The sequence below is a fragment of the Dryobates pubescens genome, chromosome 11 (genome assembly GCF_014839835.1).
Source record: "Dryobates pubescens isolate bDryPub1 chromosome 11, bDryPub1.pri, whole genome shotgun sequence".
NCBI classification, from domain to species: Eukaryota; Metazoa; Chordata; class Aves; order Piciformes; family Picidae; genus Dryobates; species Dryobates pubescens.
Window position 1 is genome coordinate 6,270,677 of NC_071622.1, and position 17,827 is coordinate 6,288,503.

General features: G+C 50.3%; 1 protein-coding gene across 1 annotated transcript; it reads right to left on the reverse strand.

Moving 5' to 3' along the window:
• Positions 1-295: 295 nt before the first annotated feature.
• LOC104307902 (cytochrome P450 4B1) lies at positions 296-16,710 on the reverse strand. The gene is made up of 12 exons (XM_009909008.2): positions 16,490-16,710; positions 11,495-11,639; positions 10,848-10,892; positions 10,175-10,302; positions 8,541-8,665; positions 8,271-8,422; positions 6,739-6,845; positions 5,171-5,361; positions 4,086-4,219; positions 3,419-3,483; positions 1,710-1,792; positions 296-1,024 (listed from the first exon to the last, which is right to left on the reverse strand). The coding sequence occupies exons 1-12, from the start codon at positions 16,667-16,669 to the stop codon at positions 856-858; spliced, it is 1,524 nt and encodes a 507-aa protein (XP_009907310.2). The 5' UTR covers positions 16,670-16,710; the 3' UTR covers positions 296-855.
• Positions 16,711-17,827: the final 1,117 nt, after the last annotated feature.

The window sequence follows — 17,827 nt, forward strand, 5'->3', positions numbered from 1 at the left end:
GCTAAATGAGCACCCCATGGCAGGCAGGTTTTATTGATGGCAGCTGGATGTGCTGGCACAGTGGAGAGGACACAGGAGAGGGGTGTAGGGGGCTTGGTGGTAGCTGTGGGTACAGCTCTAATTAGAGGAGGTGTGAGTGATTGTGGGGATTGAAGAGAAAGAGTTAATCACTTTTATCTCAGAACTTGTAACAGTTTGCTGATAACAAAGCACATATCCTAATTACCAAGAGGCCTTGGGAGGAACTGGGATAGAAGCAAGCCAGCACCAGTAATAAAAACCAATGCAGCTGCTGTTACAGCAATAATTACAGGTTTATTAACAGAAAAATTACAGGCTCTAGTGCAGTTTAGGCAGAATTTCAGAGCCCAAACTGGAATCAGTGCTTTCAACAAAACAGAGACACATTTGAGTGTGAGAAGAGAGACAGAGGTCTGCCACAGGCTGTCCCTGCTGGAAGGGCTGACCTCTAGGCACTGAGGAAGGTGCTGATGACAGAGCATGGCTGGGGACAGTCATGGATTCAGCCAGGACATGAGTGTGAAGGCAGGCTTTGGCAAGGAGGAAGCTGGCGGGGCCTGCAGATGTTCCCAGGCCAAGCCAGCTCTTACAACAGGGCAAGAGGACCACCAGCAAAGAGGCATGGCCATGCCCAGCTGTTCTGAGACCAATGCTTGCTGAGCAGATGGCAACAGGTCTGTGCAATGCCATCCAGGCTACCTGGGCTTTCAGTTGGTGGAAGCAGCACAGAAATCCTCATCCCCAACCCCTGCCCTGCACCTTTTGCCCCAGAGAAACACTGTCCTGTCATCTGCTCTGTTCCCCCCTCTGGCAAAGGCAGGGTGTTTTCCAGCTTCAGCGGATTCTCTTCAGGTGCAAGTGAATCCCATTCTTGGAGCGAAGGATGATCCGAGGTATCTTGCAGGGAGGCTTGCTGGGGTCGGCCGAGAGCTCAAAGCGGAGCAGGGTCAGGGCCAGAGCCACCTTCATCTCGTTCATGGCGAACTGCTGCCCGATGCAGTTCCTGGGGGTAAAACAGAGCAGCTCAGCCACCTGCTCTCAGTGCTGGGCACAGGAAATCTCCACAGCTGGCTCCCAGCCATCTCGCGTGGGCACACAACCCTCCGCAGCTCTGGGGCCTCCAGGCAGCTTTTTGGGTGGCAAAAGCAGGGGCGTGGGCTGAGCAGGTGGACTCTGGGGTATGAGCATGGAGGGGGAGGGAAGATGAGGAAGCCAAAGGAGAGGTCAGCAGAGTCAAGGCTGTAGCTCTCCAAGCAGGAGGGTCTTCATTGTGTATGCCTTGGCAGGGTGAGCAGAGGGTGAAGGACAGGACTGGGAGAAGGGGAGAAGGGGGAATCAAAGGGCGGGGAATGAGAGGGGAGTAAAGCAGGTGAGCCCAGGATGCTGCAGCCTCCCCCTGTGATGCCAGGAAGATGCTCTGCAGATTTGGGACCCCGTTGCCTGTCCTCATGAAGGGCCAAGTGTTGTTTCCTTCCCATTTTGCTTGCTGGTATCACAGCCCCTCTGGGGCACAGTAGTGTGTTTTTAAGGCTGCAGGGCCAGGGCTTCAGGGAGTGGTTTCTGAAGGGACTCTGTGAGTGCTTCCCTGACAAGAGTTATGAAAGCAGCACACAATTCCTGGGCTGAGCAGTTCCCAGAGACATGTATTTTCTCTCCTCCCTGCTCCTTCAGCATTCAATACACTTTACCTCAATCCAGCAGAAAAAGGCAGGAAGGCATGAGAGTGTCTGCCAGAGATGTTCTCTGGGGAAAACCGGCAAGGGTCAAAAACCTGGAAACGAGGAGCATGTGATTACTTATGGAACACAGTACCTCCAGAAACATGACACCCCATCATTCCTGAAAAGCCAGACTGGAGAGAGCATTCATTTTGAGATGGGCTGAAACTCAAACACTAAACTGCCTTGCTTTACACTGAACCTGGCAATGGGCTTGCCAGGATAAACCAGACACAGATATGAGGAAATCTGGGGAGGTGGGATTCAGTTCTCCACCTGTGTGCTGAGCAAAAATGATAAATCACAGTCATTAGTGGTGCCCCCCCAGGGATCAGTGTTGGGCCACATCCTGTTCAATATCTTTATTGAGGATCTGGATGAGAGGATTGAGTCTATCATCAGTAAAATTGCAGATGACACCAAGCTGGGGGCAGGAGTTGATCTGCTGGAGGGTAGGATTGCTCTGCAGAGGGACTTTGACAGGCTGGACAGATGGGCAGAGACCAATGGTATGAGGTTTAACACATGTAAGTGCTGGGTTCTACACACTGGCCACAACAGCCCCATGCAGTGCTACAGGCTGGGGTCAGAGTGGCTGGAGAGCAGCCAGGTGGAAAGGGACTTGGGGGTACTGGTTGGTAGTAGGCTGAACGTGAGCCATCAGTGTGCCAAGGTGGCCTGGATCAGGAACAGTGTGGCCAGCAGGAACAGGGAAGTCATTCTGCTCCTGTGCTCAGCACTGGTTAGGCCACACCTTGAGTCCTGTGTCCAGTTCTGGGGCCCTCAGTTTAGGAAAGATGTTGAGCTGCTGGAAGGTGTCCAGAGAAGGGCAACAAAGCTGGGGAGGGGTCTGGAGCACAGCCCTGGGAGGAGAGGCTGAGGGAGCTGGGGTTGCTTAGCCTGGAGAAGAGGAGGCTCAGGGGAGACCTTATTGCTCCCTACAACTACCTGAAGGGAAGGTGGGGGTTGGCCTCTTCTCCCAGGCAACCAGCACCAGAACAAGAGGGCACTCCCTGCACCAGGGGAGGTTAGGAAGAAGTTCTTCATAGAGTGATTTGCCATTGGAATGTGCTGCCCAGGGAGGTGGTGGAGTCACCATCCCTGGTGGTGTTCAAGAGGGGATTGGACGTGGCACTTGGTGCCATGGTCTAGTCATGAGGCCTGTGGTGACAGGTTGGACTCGATGATCCTTGAGGTCTCTTCCAGCCCTGGTGATACTGCGATACCATGTTTAGGAAGAGACTTGATAGGGTGCTTGGCACCATGGTTTAGTTGATTCAGTGGTGTTGGATGATAGATTGGACCTGATGATCTTTGAGGTCTTTTCCAGCCTTATTGATTGTATGATTCTATGAAGGTATTTTCCAACCTGGTTAATTCTATTCTATTCTATTCTATTCTACTCTACTCTACTCTACTCTACTCTACTCTACTCATACAAGCTCTTCAGCACTTTATTTGGGCAGCACCCAGCCCTAATGCTGCTGTCTGGCTGCCCTGTGCCACAGTTGGTTGACACTAACACAAGGCAGTCAGTTCCCGTGGAGATTCCCACAGGCAAAGGCATTTGGAAGCGAGAGGGGGCTGTGCTCTCCTGCAAACAGGTGAAGGGGACATTGGAAGAGGCACAGCATAAAGCAGAGAAAATACAAGAAGGGCCAAAAAACCCAAGAACTCACCGAAGGGTCTTTCCATACTTCAGGGTTTCTGTGTATGGCATAAATGCTTATTGCAATGTTACTGCCTGTGAAGAAATCAAGCAGGAGAAAAGGGCTCAGTGACAAAGAAATTAAAGAGAAGGCTGCAGTGTGCTCATACAAAGGTCTTCCTAAATCATCATTTACCAGCTGGAAAACAGTGAGAGTTTTGCTCCAGAGGAAACTAAACATTCTCCATTTGCTTAGTTCTAAACAGGCCAAAGGTGGAACACACAAGGAAGGCACCATCACCATCAGCATGTTGCTGCCTGCTTTGCCAAATCAGAGAAAGAATGGTGCAGCTCAGGCCAACTGCCATGCTGCAAGTCAGGATGGGAATGGTTCCCATCTCCTTATGCCTGAAGTCTGCCACACTGAGTGAACCATGAGCTTGTGTTTGGCCAGGATGACAAGAGGCTTTTGGCATAGCTGCCCTGTAGCAGTGGTGGCAGGAAGGATGTCGCAGGGATGCCACCATCCAGCCCAGACCTCAGTTTATCAGTGGGATGTCAGTACCTGCACGGTGCTCTCTGACAGTCTGTGCTGGCAAGAAGCAAGTCACAGAAGCAGGGCTGTTGCCTTTGCTCTGCCACAGGCAGCGAGATGTCCATGAGTACAGCTTTGTGAAGTGGGAATGGGGCTTACAGACCTTCTGGCAAGGTGCGTCCGTCAGGGAAGGTGATTGGTTTGCTGAGCTGCCGGGACACGCCAGGCACTGGTGGGTAAAGGCGAAGGCTCTCCTTGATGCACATGGTGCTGTAAGTCATCTTGCCCAGGTCCTCCCTGCCAGGACAGAGGCTGGCTGAATCCCATGCTCCCCACATTGTCCTGTGCCAGGGAGCCCCCTTGTCCCATGGCCAGCAGCCTCCTGGGCATGGACTGAACAAAGTTAACCCAGTCCGGCCCACCTGGGGCATACACAGGGACCCATGACATCAACCACAGGCAGCTGCGAGCTGGGGACCCCAGGGCACCTTGGCACAAACTTAACAGGTGGGGGTTGGTCTCTTCTCCCAGGCAACCAGCACCAAAACAAGAGGACACAGCCTCAAGCTGCACCAGGGGAGGTTTAGGCTGGATGTTAGGAAGAAGCTCTTCATAGGAGTGACTTGCCATTGGAATGTGCTGCCCAGGGAGGTGCTGGGGTCACCGTCACTGGAGGTGTTTAGGAAGAGACTGGTTGGGGCACTTGGTGCTATGGTTTAGTTGATTAGATGGTGTTGGGTGATAGGTTGGACACAATGATCTCAAAGGTCTTTTCCAACCTGGTTAATCCTATCCTATCCTATTCTATTCTATTCTATTCTATTCTATTCTATTCTATTCTATTCTATTCTATTCTATTCTATTCTATTCTATTCTATTCTAATACTTGAACAAGATCAAGTGCAAAGTGACAGCAAAAGGCAAAAAACGGAGACTACAATGTCCTGTGATGAGAAAACAGGAGAGACCAGAAGGCAGTATTTGGCCCAGATCTTGGCATAGCATCCAGCACATCTCTTCTGGGCTGAGGTGGTTTTCTCTTGTGTCTGTCCTGGCAATAGGAGCCCTGAAGGGCAGGGAGGCAGATTTAGTGGAAGGATGCAATATCTACTCCATCCTATCCAGTCCCCACGCATGCAGCAATCAGTCCTTTAGCAGCCCAGCTTTTGAGCCTTGAAGATGTTGCTCACTTAGAAATACCAGCAACAAGGGGAAGAAGTTACCAGCTGAGGAAATGTGCAACTTTACCACTGAAGTGTCTTCCGGTCCCCCAGGATCCCCTGGATCTCCTCCCGGCACCGTGCCTGGTGCTCTGGGTGTGATGCCAGGCAGTACAAGAGCCAGGAGACCCCACTGGCTGTGGTGTCATGGCCCTCAAACATGAATGTGTCCACCTCAGCACGCAGGTCCTCATCAGACAGTCCAGCTCCATTCTCATCCTAAGAGTCCAGAGACATTTTCAGTAGCCCATACATATACATATACACACACAAATAATACACTCTATATACAGAAAAATACAGATAATATGCATCATGCAGGTAATATAGATTATCTATACATTATAATTAGGTTATATATGGAACATATACTAGTTTATATTATTATATACATTATATTTATATTGTATTTTAGGTATCTCTTCCTATACAGTAGATTATATATATATATATTATAATGGTCCATAGATAGACAAGATAGATAGATAGGTAGGTTTGGAGATAGATAGAGAGAGAGAGAGAGAGAGAGAGAGAGAGAGATTAGATATACAGGTAGATATACAGGTAGATAGATAGAAAGATAGATAGATAGATAGACAGATAGATAGATAGATAGATAGATAGATAGATAGATAGACCTCTCCTACGGGGACAGGCTGAAGGAGCTGGGGCTGTTCAGTCTGGAGAAGAGAAGGCTCTGAGGTGACCTAATTGTGGCCTTCCAGTATCTGAAGGGGGCCTACAAGAAGGCTGGGGAGGGACTTCACAGGATATCAGGTAATGATAGGACTAGTGGGAATGGAATGAAGCTGGAGGTGGGGAGATTCAGACTGGATATGAGGAAGAAGTTCTTCACCATGAGAGTGGTGAAGCCCTGGAATGGGTTGTCCAGGGAGGTGGTTGGGGCCCCATCCCTGGAGGTGTTTAAGACCAGGCTGGATGAGGCTCTGGCCAGCCTGATCTAGTGTGGGGTGTCCCTGCCCATGGCAGGGGGGTTGGAACTAGATGATCCTTGTGGTCCCTTCCAACCCTGACTGATACTATGATACTTAAGCAGACAGATAGATGGATGGATGGATGGATAGATAGATAGATAGATAGATAGATAGATAAACAGACAGATGGATAGATAGATAGATAGATAGATAGATAGATAGATAGATAGATAGACAGATAGATAGATAAAAAATACATAATGTCCCAGGAGGGACCATTATATTCTTTCAGCTGTTGCAGAGTGGGGTGGTGATGCCCCTAGAATATCAATAAACAAAATCAGTCTCTGTTCAGGCTGAATTCAAAACCATTTTGCCTTCACTTCTAAAGCCCTTTATCCCCCCCCCCCACTCCCCCAATATTAAACCACCAGGACTATGAAATCCTTCAGCATGATGTATTCCCCAACAGATGCTACCAACATTTCAGTGATGGAAGAGTGGATCACCTTGGCTCCTCTTCTAGTGGGCAGGACTGGGCTAACTTTGTTTAACGCCTTGTTCAGGCCTGAGGATCTCTGGTGGTTTGAGGCAGCCCTGACAACACTGACTGGTTTTTGCAGCCAGCTGCCCTGCCACACACCTGCTCTTCAGCACTCACTTTGGCACACAGCAGAATGTCCAGGAAGTCCAAATGTCTCTTCTTCTGGATCTTTTCAAACTCCCGTTCGTCTTTAAAGGACTCCTTTCGCTCTTGGATCACCTTGTCTGGGGAAGAAAGAGTTAGGGGTTCAGCAGGGACAGGAGATGATGAGCTGCAGGATTGTTCTGCCAAAGCAAAGCTCATTCAAAGGGAGTGACCACTTCTCAGTTTATTACCACGCAATGACACCTGGTTCTGCATCCCAGACAGTTTGGCTTCTCCAGCACCATGGCAACAAATGCCACAGACATTGCCATCCTGTTCTGCAAACTTCTTTGTCCAGGACAAAGACTCCTCAGCCTGTTCTGCCCAATCCTCCAACATAAAGTCATACCAGGACTGTGGAATGGAGTGGAGTGGAATGGAGTGGAGTGGAATGGAGTGGAGTGGAATGGAGTGGAGTGGAATGGAGTGGAGTGGAATGGAATGGAATAGAATAGAATAGAATAGACCAGGTTGGAAAAGACCTTTGAGATCATCAAGTCCAACCTATCACCCAACACCACCTAATCAACTAAACCATGGCACCAAGCACCCCATCCAGTCTCTTCCTAAACACTCCAGGGATGGTGACTCCACCACCTCCCTGGGCAGCACATTCCAATGGCCAATCACTCTCTCTATGAAGAACTTCTTCCTAACATCCAGCCTAAACCTCCCCTGGCACAGCTTGAGACTGTGTCCTCTTGTTCTGGTGCTGGTTGCATGGGAGAAGAGACCAACCCCCACCTGGCTACAACCTCCCTTCAGTTAGTTGTAGAGAGCAATAAGGTCTCCCCTGAGCCTCCCCTTCTCCAGGCTAAGCAACCCCAGTTCCCTCAGCCTCTCCTCACAGGGCTGTGCTCCAGACCCCTCCCCAGCTTTGTTTCCCTTCTCTGGACACCTTCCAGCAACTCAACATCTTTCCTAACCTGAGGGGCCCAGAACTGGACACAGGACTCAAGGTGTGGCCTAACCAGTGCTGAGTGCAGGAGCAGAATGACTTCCCTGCTCCTGCTGGCCACACTGTTCCTGATTCAGGCCAGGATGCCATTGGCCTTCTAGGCCACCTGGGCACACTGCTGGCTCATGTTCAGCCTACTATCAACCAGCACCCCCATGTCCCTTTCTGCCTGGCTGCTCTCCAGCCACTCTGAGCCCAGCCTGTAGCACTGCATGGGGTTGTTGTGGCCAATGTGTAGAACCTGGCACTTAGATGTGTTCAATCTGTGTTGATGTTGCATGCAGCACCCATCTCTTTTCTCACTGGTCTCTGGTCATTTAACAGCAGGGTTCCCAGAAGGGAACCTCTCTGTTAATCCAGTTTAAAACCCAGGAGCTTGCTTCATGCCTAGATTGGACCGTTTGCTGCAAGCTGACACTCTGCTTGGAGCCTGGCTCCAAGCCTCCAGGTGGCATCACTGCTTTGGCAAGAGGTAACTCAGCTGCCTCTGGTCAACCATCACCCAACCCACTCAACAGCTTTGGGGAAGGATTAAGGCAGGGAATACCTGTGTGGTCATGAGCGAGCTGGCAGGCCTTCCTGAACCGATATCCATGGGGGCTGAGCCAGTAGATGATGTCATTGTGGTATGGGAAGATGCGGAGGCGCTGGTGCACCATGAGGCAGAGGTCATAGACAGCCTGGATGTAGATGTTTTCCCTGGGGAGTAGGGAAGGGTGGAAGTTTGTAACTTTGGGAGTATCATGACAAGCAATTTGCCTGCTTCCCTTGGGAGCTGCAAACTTTCTGCCAGGGGTTTGGAGCAGCCAGCACTGACCTGTTGGTCTGGCAGTTGCTGTGATAACTAAAGGCACACTTCATGATGATATCAAGAGTCATCAAGCTAACATGCTCGAAGAGCTCCACTGGTTTCCCCTCTGTAACCTGCTGCTCCCACTTGTCCTAGGGTGCAAAGGAAACAGAGATGAGAAGGCATGGAACAGTTTTCTCTGTGTCTGTGCTCACCTTCTGGTTACTGAGTGCTCAGCTCAGAGGAATGGAAAACAGGAAAGGACCTCTCAGTTGCTGTCAGAATCCTGGAGGAGGGATATCATGAGAGGGAGGACTAATACAAGATTTGCCTCAGGCAACTGCTACTCTCAAACCCTGGCAGTGGTGAGCCCTGGTACAACCTATCCTGGGGCAAAAGCACCCTAGAAAAGCCCAGGATTGGTGTGTTGCTGGGGGAGGGGACATGTTACCAAAGCATTTCTTAGGGTGCAGTGTGTTTCCTGCAAAAGAGCAGCTTCACTGACTGTGTTTGCTGTCTGTCTCTCACAAGCACATATAGTTCTGTCCCTTTGGTGTCTAAGATGCAAGCTTCCATCCCATGATCTCTCTCCCACCATGTTTTTCCAGCATATAATACAGGAGCTCTTGTTCAGCATTTTCCATAAGGGATCCCTAGACAAGCTGTAGTGTCTCTCTTGCCTAAAAGACATATTGAATCCTCTGTCCCTTCATAGCTGTAAGGAACCAGAGGGCTCAAAAGCTGAGAAAGGGAGGAGATGGAGGAACACAGTCACATCTGAACTCTCACAACAAGAAACAACAAGAAAACAGGCTGGGAAACTAGGCTCATAGGGACAGACTTATGTCCTTAGCATGTACAATGATTGCCACCTGGTGGCATGGGTGCCCATAATAGGCACTCTGTATTGCCTGCAAGGAACTGTAAGCTGCCAGGCACCAGTGTACATTGCAAAAGCTCTCCTAGATCTCCAGCCCCTAGCTCCTGGCTGCTTCCTGGGATGGTGGGAAGGAGGACACCCAGGATCCATGTGAAGCTGCTGGGGAAATTGGACTGAAGGAGGCAAAGAAGAAGGAATAGATCTGACACCCAGGCTGCTGCTGCTCCATGTGCATAAAGGCCAGTGCCTCTCACCTGTAATTTGCACTGGTTTCCATCAATCCCAGCACTGATGCATGGGAGAACAGTGTAGTTTCACTGTGTATTAGGCAAGGAAGATATTGCAATCCAGTCAAGGGTATGTTGACAGAAATGATACCCTTTAATCTTAGGTCAGAGTATAGCTCTGCTCAAGCCTATGTATTTCCAGGATTTATCATGAACCTTTGTTTCCTTCAGTTCTTCTTCTAGAAGAAGCTGTAGTTGGGACTGCTGTTATGCACAGTCTGGGGACAGCCTAATCCTCAAATCTTAGCCACAGAGCCCAAAGCATTATCAGAGACATAGTCCCTGTGGGGAGACTCAATCTGCTCATTCCTTCCAGTCTGTGGGCAGGGATTTGTGGTGGCTGGAAAACCTCGACCACTAAGGCACAGCCTGCTCTTAAAATTACCAGGTTGTGAGTAAGGGCACTGCAGGAAAACCCTGCTCCAGGGTTTATCTACTAACCAGACAGGATCAGGGAAAAGAAAACAGGACAGAGAAAGGAGCATCAGTCCTACCAGCATCACGGTAGTTGACTCTGCCATCAGGGCCACGTATGGCTTCAGGACGTCGTAATGAAACCCTGGAGTCAGGAGTTTCCGATGCTGGTGCCATTTTGGCCCATGTAAGATCAGCAACCCTCTCCCTGGGGAAACACAGGCAAGGCAGGTTTTCTCTGGGCACAAGCAGCCTCCTGCTTTCCCCTGCCTGCAGACGTAGCCTCTGCCCGCAAGGAGCGTGATTAAATCTGCTGTCTTGAGATTCTGTGAGAGAAAGTTTCCAGGTGCTGCTGTCAGCTTCAGGGCTCCCAGGGCTGAGCAGAGCCCTGCTCATCAAAGTGACACAGCACTGCCTCCAGAAGGAAACAGCAACAATGCTGGAGCCAAGAAGTTCAGCTCAGCAGACACATTTTTCACCAGTCCTCCACTGAATCTGAGCTCCTCCATCATCACCCTTTGCTCTATAGAGATGTGTAAGTGGCTCTCGTTTGTATGTGTGACTATGTCTGAATTTTCTTTCCTTGACTCACAAAACTAGCATTATCTGGCACATTTTCCAAGAAACATAATCATTTCAGGAAGCTTTTAGCTCTAACTGCATTAGGGAACAAGCACAATGATGTTTATTTCTAGCATGCTCTTGACTAACTTTAGAATCATCCCTGGTAGGCAAAGCCCTGCAGATACATACCAATCCATGGGACAAGGTGTTTATAGCTCACATTATCCTTGGGATCTGTAAAAAAAATCATTAATAAAGAGAAAATTAAATGGTAACTGTTTCATTGGCATCAAAGCCCTAGTTTGCACTTGAAAGCTCCCTCTGGGCTCTCACTTTTGGTTGGGTATGAAGCAGAACTGGTGGCATCCCTACAGATTCATCAATAATTCACAAGAAAGCCACATTGTTTGGCCCAGGTGCAAGAAACACATATAAAAGCAGATGCCCAGACTGCAATGAACTGGTAGACCAAAGTCTGTGCTGTGTGACAAATGATTAACCCTCCCAGAGAGTGCCATTTAGCCCCTTTCTGTCTGGGTGCACTGAACATGCGCCTCAGCAGTAGGAGTCAGGGGTCTGAGCTGAGAAAAACAAACCTTCCAGCTGGGGTCAGGCACCGAGAAGATCACTTTTCAAGTGTGCTTTGCCAGATTTGGAGGGTCCCCAGTCAGCCCCATAGCCCTGTGCCTGAAGCATGGCATGAAGGAGAGGTGTTTCTCCATGCCTTTAGATGATTTCTGCAAGGCAGTCTCTCTGTGAAACCCTGCCTTGCTGTGAAGTTTTAAGCTGGTGTGGCAAATCTGCAGGCTCCACAACTGAAGGGATCATCTCCTCACCTCCTCTGCCCAACACAGCCTTGGCATAGTCAGGATGGGTGACAACCAGGAAGGCTGAGAAATTCCCCAACCAGAGAGGGTGAGCGTTTTGGTACTTCTGTGCCCAGACCTCCACCTTGTCCAGCATCTCTTCCTCCTTGAGAAACTGTGGTCAGAGGGTGAAGCAAAAAGAGAAAGAACACTTAGATTCAAAAGGAAAAATAAATCTTCTCCCAAACTATTGTCTCAAAAAAGAAGAGAAGAATAGAATAGAATAGAATAGAATAGAATAGAATAGAATAGAATAGAATAGAATTAACCAGGTTGGATGAGACCTTTGAGATTATTGAGTCCAACCATCCATCCAACACCATCGAATCAACTAAACCATGGCACCAAGCACCCCATCCAGTCTCTTTCTAAACACCTCCAGTGATGGTGACTCCACCACCTCCCTGGGCAGCCCATTCCAATAGCCAATGACTCTTTCTATGAAGAACTTCTTCCTAACATCCAGCCTAAACCTCCCCTGGCACAGTTTGAGATTGTGCCCTCTTGCTTTGGTGCTGGTTGCCTGGGAGAAGAGACCAACCCCCACAAAACATCAGAGAAGCTCAGAGATCTCTCTGCATCACAGAACCAGGTGACTGGAAACAAGATGTTGTCCCTCTGTGTTTGCAGAGCATGAGAAGCAGAGATGCTTGTTACTTTTAAACCTCCTATAAAACAATTCTTCCTTATGAACTGACCCTAGCCATGGAGAACGCCCTTAGAAACAGTGATCAAGCCTATCAGTGCATGTATGCTGCCTAGTCTTTTTACATGGCCACCTCAAAGACATCTCAGGTTTGCCCCAGATGGCATCTGCATTCTGTGGCATGCAGATTTGCTCTCACTTGCACATGGCTGAGCAATCAGCACCCTGCAGCCACGGGAAAATACAGCAGCACTTTCACGGCAGCCAATGGCATTGCTGCTGTGTCTGCTCCAGTGCAACCATGCCTCCTGACCAGAAAACCTGGGCCACATGGAGTGTACAGAGGAGGGGACACTGGTTAATATCATTACATTAAGACTTTGCTGATTTCCAGGAATTGAATTCAATAGGTGAAGAAGAGCTGGTGCTCCCAGCAAGGTTCCTCTCCAGTCCCTGGAAGCTGCATGCTGAGGAGTAAAGTGAGCATCATTTCATGTTAGCATCACTGGAGGGTTCACCCTTCAAAAGTGATCACTGTTTTATTGCCTGTATGGCCAGATTTGTTGCATATTAAACAGGCAATAACTCTTAAAGAACAAGTGGAAAGGTCAGTGGAAAGATTCAAAGTCACAGAGGCAGAGAAAAAAAAATCATGAAGGCAGAACTGTGTAAGAATTCCCTTTCCTTTGAACAGAAACTACTCTGACAGAATATGCAAGAGGAAGGATTTTGGTGAGCTAGGGCTGGCATGGCTGTGGCTACTCTGACATGAAGCTTGAGGTTCAACAGCATCTGCAGAGATCAGCCACCAAGCCCAAGACACCCTACTGGATGAATCAACTGAATGTTTGCTCAATCACTTTGGTGCTCAGCTCTACCTTTTGTCTGGCTGCTGTTTCTCAACCTGGGAGATGATTTGAAGTGCAACAACATCTGCAGAGATCAGCCACAAAGTCCAGGTCACCCTACTGAATGAATCTGCTGAATGTTTGCTCAATCACTTTGGTGCTCAGCTCAACCTTTTGTTTGGCTGCTGTTTCTCAACTCGGGAGATGGCTTGTACTCAAATTGTCACCATGTCAGAGGATGCTCAGGAGCCAGAGGGTGTCTGCCAGGGTCTTTGCAGGCTGTGCATGGGCACAGCTGGGCTCTGTGCCACAGGACTGACCCTCCCTTCCCCGTGAGCCAGAGGGGTACCTGCAGCATGCCCTGTGTAGCATCAAACCACATTCAGTTATCATTTACATTAGAAAGTGATCTCTGAACTTCTCTTGCTCAAGTTCAAGGTTTGGATTTATCACAGAGAACTACTGATTTCTCTGGATGTAGGGATCATGTGTTGGGGTGAAAGGAGGCAGCTCTCTTCAGCAGCCACCTCTTTGGCAATGCCAGCAGAAGTGTGGCTTAGCATAGCGCCTTTAGCAACACTCAAACATGTGGAAGCTAGATCTGCTTGTGCTCCCTCCCATCGTGAAACCACAGAAAACATAAATGGAAGTAATTGGGAGATGCTGAGCAAGCCTTGCTGGCAGAAGTCCCAACACTAGAAGCCTTTGCATCCAACCTTGCTTTTGGAGTGCCTGGTCTTGTGCTATCAAGACCCAGCCCTGCAGTGGGATGGGTTTATCTTGAGACGAGAGGTTACCCACAAGGTGAGTAACCTCTACCTGTTGTGCTGAGCACTCCCGGGGCACAGGGTGTAAAGTTCTGTGGGCTGTGGAGGAACAGGAACAGAAAACTTCTTAACCAAGGCTCCCTCTACCAGCCTCTGCCTGAAAGTCATAGAATCATAGAATTGTCAGGGTTGGAAGGCACCTCAAGGATTATCTAGTTCCATCACTTCTACTTCTTCCTCCCTTGGGGGCTTGAAAGAAAAGTACAGCCCCAGCTCGAGTCTAAGGAAGAAAGGAAACTGTGTGATCTCACCATGAAATGCAAGTTTTGAAATGGATCCAACACTAAAAGCATCTGGGTAGAGGAGCTTAAAGGTGCTTTTGAAGACTACACAATAATAGCAAATGAAATAGAAGACAGAGGGGCTGAAATCTGAGTACCAAGCTGTGCCATGCTGTGAGAACCAGGCTAGCTCCCCTCCACCAGCAGCTGCAGGGTAGATGCAGGCAAAGCAGGGGACTGATATCTTCCTGTGGCCGCAGCGCAGGGACCTCTGCTGTCCTCTACTTCCCACTGACTGTGGCCATGGGAAGTCAGTTTGGCCAGCTTGTGGTTTTAAGTAAGTCATGGTGCTGCAGTGAGACTGAACAGCTCTACACAACTTCTCTTGATATCCTAATCTAATACTACAAAGTGATTTGGATAAGCAAAGATTAATACCTGAGAATGTTTCAACAGAAAGTGACACGTTCCCAAAGCATGACAAATACATTTGGGATATTAAACTGACCTGCATCAAAACTGAGAATCTCTTAAAATCAGCAGAAGAGGAAATGTCAGTGATGTCCCTGAACACAGCTCTTGTGTCCTCTTGGGAGGTTCAAGTAAACTCTGTATTCAGCATGTGCTCAGAGCACTGCCAGTTTCCTCACCGGCTCAATGAACTGCTGGGCTCCAAGGAATTCAGTCAGTGATTCAATTGGCAAACCAGGAATTCCTCCCAAAAAAATTACTGTCTGAGGGAAAAGTCAAGTTGTGGACAACCTAGCCATGATGGGAGCTGGTGGCTGGCACAAACAGTTAAAATACCATTCCAGGCTAAGTCGTCACAGCTGACAAACAAGAAAACATACTTTATTTCGTTACAGTTTTAAAGTCTAATTGGCAGCACAACAAAGCCCTGAACTGGCCCACATTCACGCTTACACTGCCAAAAGACTGCCTGTCCCATCCACTGCAGCAGAACTGGGGCTGCCACGGTACAGAGACAAGGCATAGGAGGTCCCCTCCAGATTTGCCAGCTACTTTTCAGAGTACTAGTTACTTAATGCATCACAGATCTGGCATCAGCAGAGCCCAGGACAGGTCAGGGTGATTTGAAGTCAACTTGAGCATGCACAAAAAAGCCTTTCACATCAGGTAGCTCAGTTACTCCTCATGAAGCTGCTGCTGCAAATCCTCTTGCAAAGGCAGCCATGCCAATCTGTGTGGGCATAAGCAGACCTTGGGAAACAATTATCCGTGCCACAAGTGCCTAGAACAAGCTTGCTTAGGTACATATGTTCAGGTAGCTGTGGCTTTAATGCTACCTCAAAAAGATCCATGCTGCCTGTGCCAGATGGGATACCTGGCTTGTGGTTTATGTCTTAAACATGACACAATATGATCAGTGTCCTGTCTTGCTCGCCTGGCCATGAACTGGTGCAAGCTGGGGAGGGAAAGAATCACAGAATGGTTTGGGTTGGAAGCGACCTTGAAGATGATCCAGTTCCAAATCCCCTGCCATGGGCAGAGACACCATCCACTAGATCATACTACTCAAAGACCTGTCCAACCTAGCCTTGAGGGAAGGTGCCTCCAGATGCTGGGAGCAGCGTCCATCTATTCAGTATCGCAAGGACAGCTGTGGCAGCTGTGCCCTGACTTTCATGGGAGCCCCAAGATAGAGCAGTGCAGCTCTGCTGCCTCCAATACCAATGCCGAGCCGTACCCTAGGACAACCTTGCCCACTCTAAGTTACAGTATCGCTTTCTTGCGAGTCAGTTACCACCTCCTCTGCATCCTGCAGCATCCTGTATGTGCTCTTCTCTAGGCATCACAAGAATCATAGCATGTTTTGGGTTGTAGGGGGGCTTTAAAGGTCATCTAGTCCAATTGCCTTGTAGGGAGTAGGGCTCTCTCCAACCACATCCGGTTGCTCAGAGCTCTGTCCAACCTGATCTTTAATGTTTTCAGGGATGAAAACCACCTCTCTGGGCATTCTCTTGCAGCGTTTCACAGCCCTCATTGTAAAAAATGCCTTCCTTATATCAAGACTGAATCTCCCCCCTCTTAGTTCAAAACCCTGTCCTGTTGCAGCAGGCCCCCTTTAAGTACTGAAAAGATGCAATAAGGTTTCCTCAGAGCTTACTCCAGGCTAATCAGCCCCAACACTCACTTTCTTCAGAATAGAGGTGTTCCAACCCTCTGACCACTTTTGTGGCCCTCCTCTGGACCCACTCCAGCAGGTCCATGTCCTTCCTGTGCTGTGGAAGAAGTCTGCACGGCTGAGGAAAATGATGGCCACCTTTCCTTGGAGACCAGAAGCAGCAATTCTTCTGGACCACAGGGACAACTCCCATCAGCATCATTCCATCAAGGCAGGGCAATTGCTTCCCTCAGTCCCTCCTTCCCCCCAGGCCAGACAGACCCGGCTCTTGCCCTACCTCGTGGACGTGGCCGAAGAGCCAGTGTGTCGGGTAGCCGGGGAAATCGGCCAGCGCCCGGATCAGCTCCCGCCGCCGGTGGAACAGCTGGATGGCCTTCAGCAGCACGCAGGTCAGGCAAAAGACGGCCGCCAAGTGCAGCACCCGGGAAACATCCACGCCCAGCCACAAGAGCTTCATCTCTACCAGCAGTGAAGCAGCGACTGGCGGCTGCCGGCGGGTTCAGGCGAGGCTTGTGTCCCCGCCCGGGCGGGCAGCGGCCGCGCTCAGCCAATGCAGGGCGGAGAGGCAGGTTGAGAGTCCGAGCGGCTGCCAAATCACGGCAGCGCTTGTTGGGAGGGGAGCATCCCGCGGGGCCTCGGGAAATGCACCGCCGAACGGGCTCCAAGCTGGTGCCTGCCCGTCTTCCCCGCACCGGCTTCCCTCGCACCGGAGGCCGCAGGCGCCGTCGGGGATGTGACCGAGCTGGGGAGGGAAGAGCCGTGAGCACGGCCCCACCGCCGGTGGAGCGGCACCCGCCGGGTGCCGGCCCCGCGATCCCCTGCCTGCGCCGAACGGCCTTGGCACGGATGGAGGGGTGCGCGCATACCCCGCGGCCCCCTGCCACCGGGGACAGCGGCAAAGGCTGAGCGTGATCGGGGCTTTTAGCGAAGGAAAAATAAACGAGTTTGTCTGAGCGAGGGTATGTAACGACCACCCCGGCGGCCCCGGGAAGCTGGCGTTTGGGAATAGCGCTCCTTTACACGCAGCACTTTAGGCTTTTAGGGCACACAAGGCTGAAGGAGGGAACAGGCATACCCTGGGCTTTTTCACCCTGCGGTCTTTCATCACATATTCCTGCCTCTCAAAGCTTCGCCGCCGCCTCCTTCCATTGCCATGCCGGCTGGCAGCTCCCCTCGTCCTTCCCGTCCCGCTGCCGGCTTCCTGAGCGACCTGTCATTTTACACCGAATCTTAAAAGCGGCCGGGACAACGTCTCCTCCGCAGAGAGGGCAATGACTCCATCACCGGGCTGGCCGTGTGGTGCCCCGCAAGCCCTGAGCCTGGGTAACGCGGCAGCTCTGCGGCAGGCAGAGGACGGGCAACTGCCGGGCGACATCGCTTCCTTGCCACCGTTATCTCTAGGAGCAACGGCTCTCGCTGAGCCTGCTTCTCAAGAGGGGACAGAGGGTAACTGTAGAGTCAGGCACCACTAACAGGCCAGATCCCTGGCCCCTTGGTAGCCGCTTCTGGCTGTCACCTTCACCACTCGTCTGACCCGCCGCTAGCAGGACTCGAACCCGTGTTCTCAAGGGTGTTCACAGACCTCCGTGGCGGGCGCACCTGGGCCTTTAAGCCC

What these genes read in the sequence shown, in the direction of transcription:
- LOC104307902 (XM_009909008.2), bottom strand. Translation starts at nt 16,669, where the DNA reads ATGAAGCTCTTGTGGCTGGGCGTGGATGTTTCCCGGGTGCTGCACTTG. An exon ending in TCTTCGGCCACGTCCACGAG is followed by an intron (nt 11,640 to 16,489) that starts GTAGGGCAAGAG and finishes CTCTGACCACAG; the next exon opens with TTTCTCAAGGAGGAAGAGAT. An exon ending in AGCAACTGCCAGACCAACAG is followed by an intron (nt 8,423 to 8,540) that starts GTCAGTGCTGGC and finishes CCTACTCCCCAG; the next exon opens with GGAAAACATCTACATCCAGG.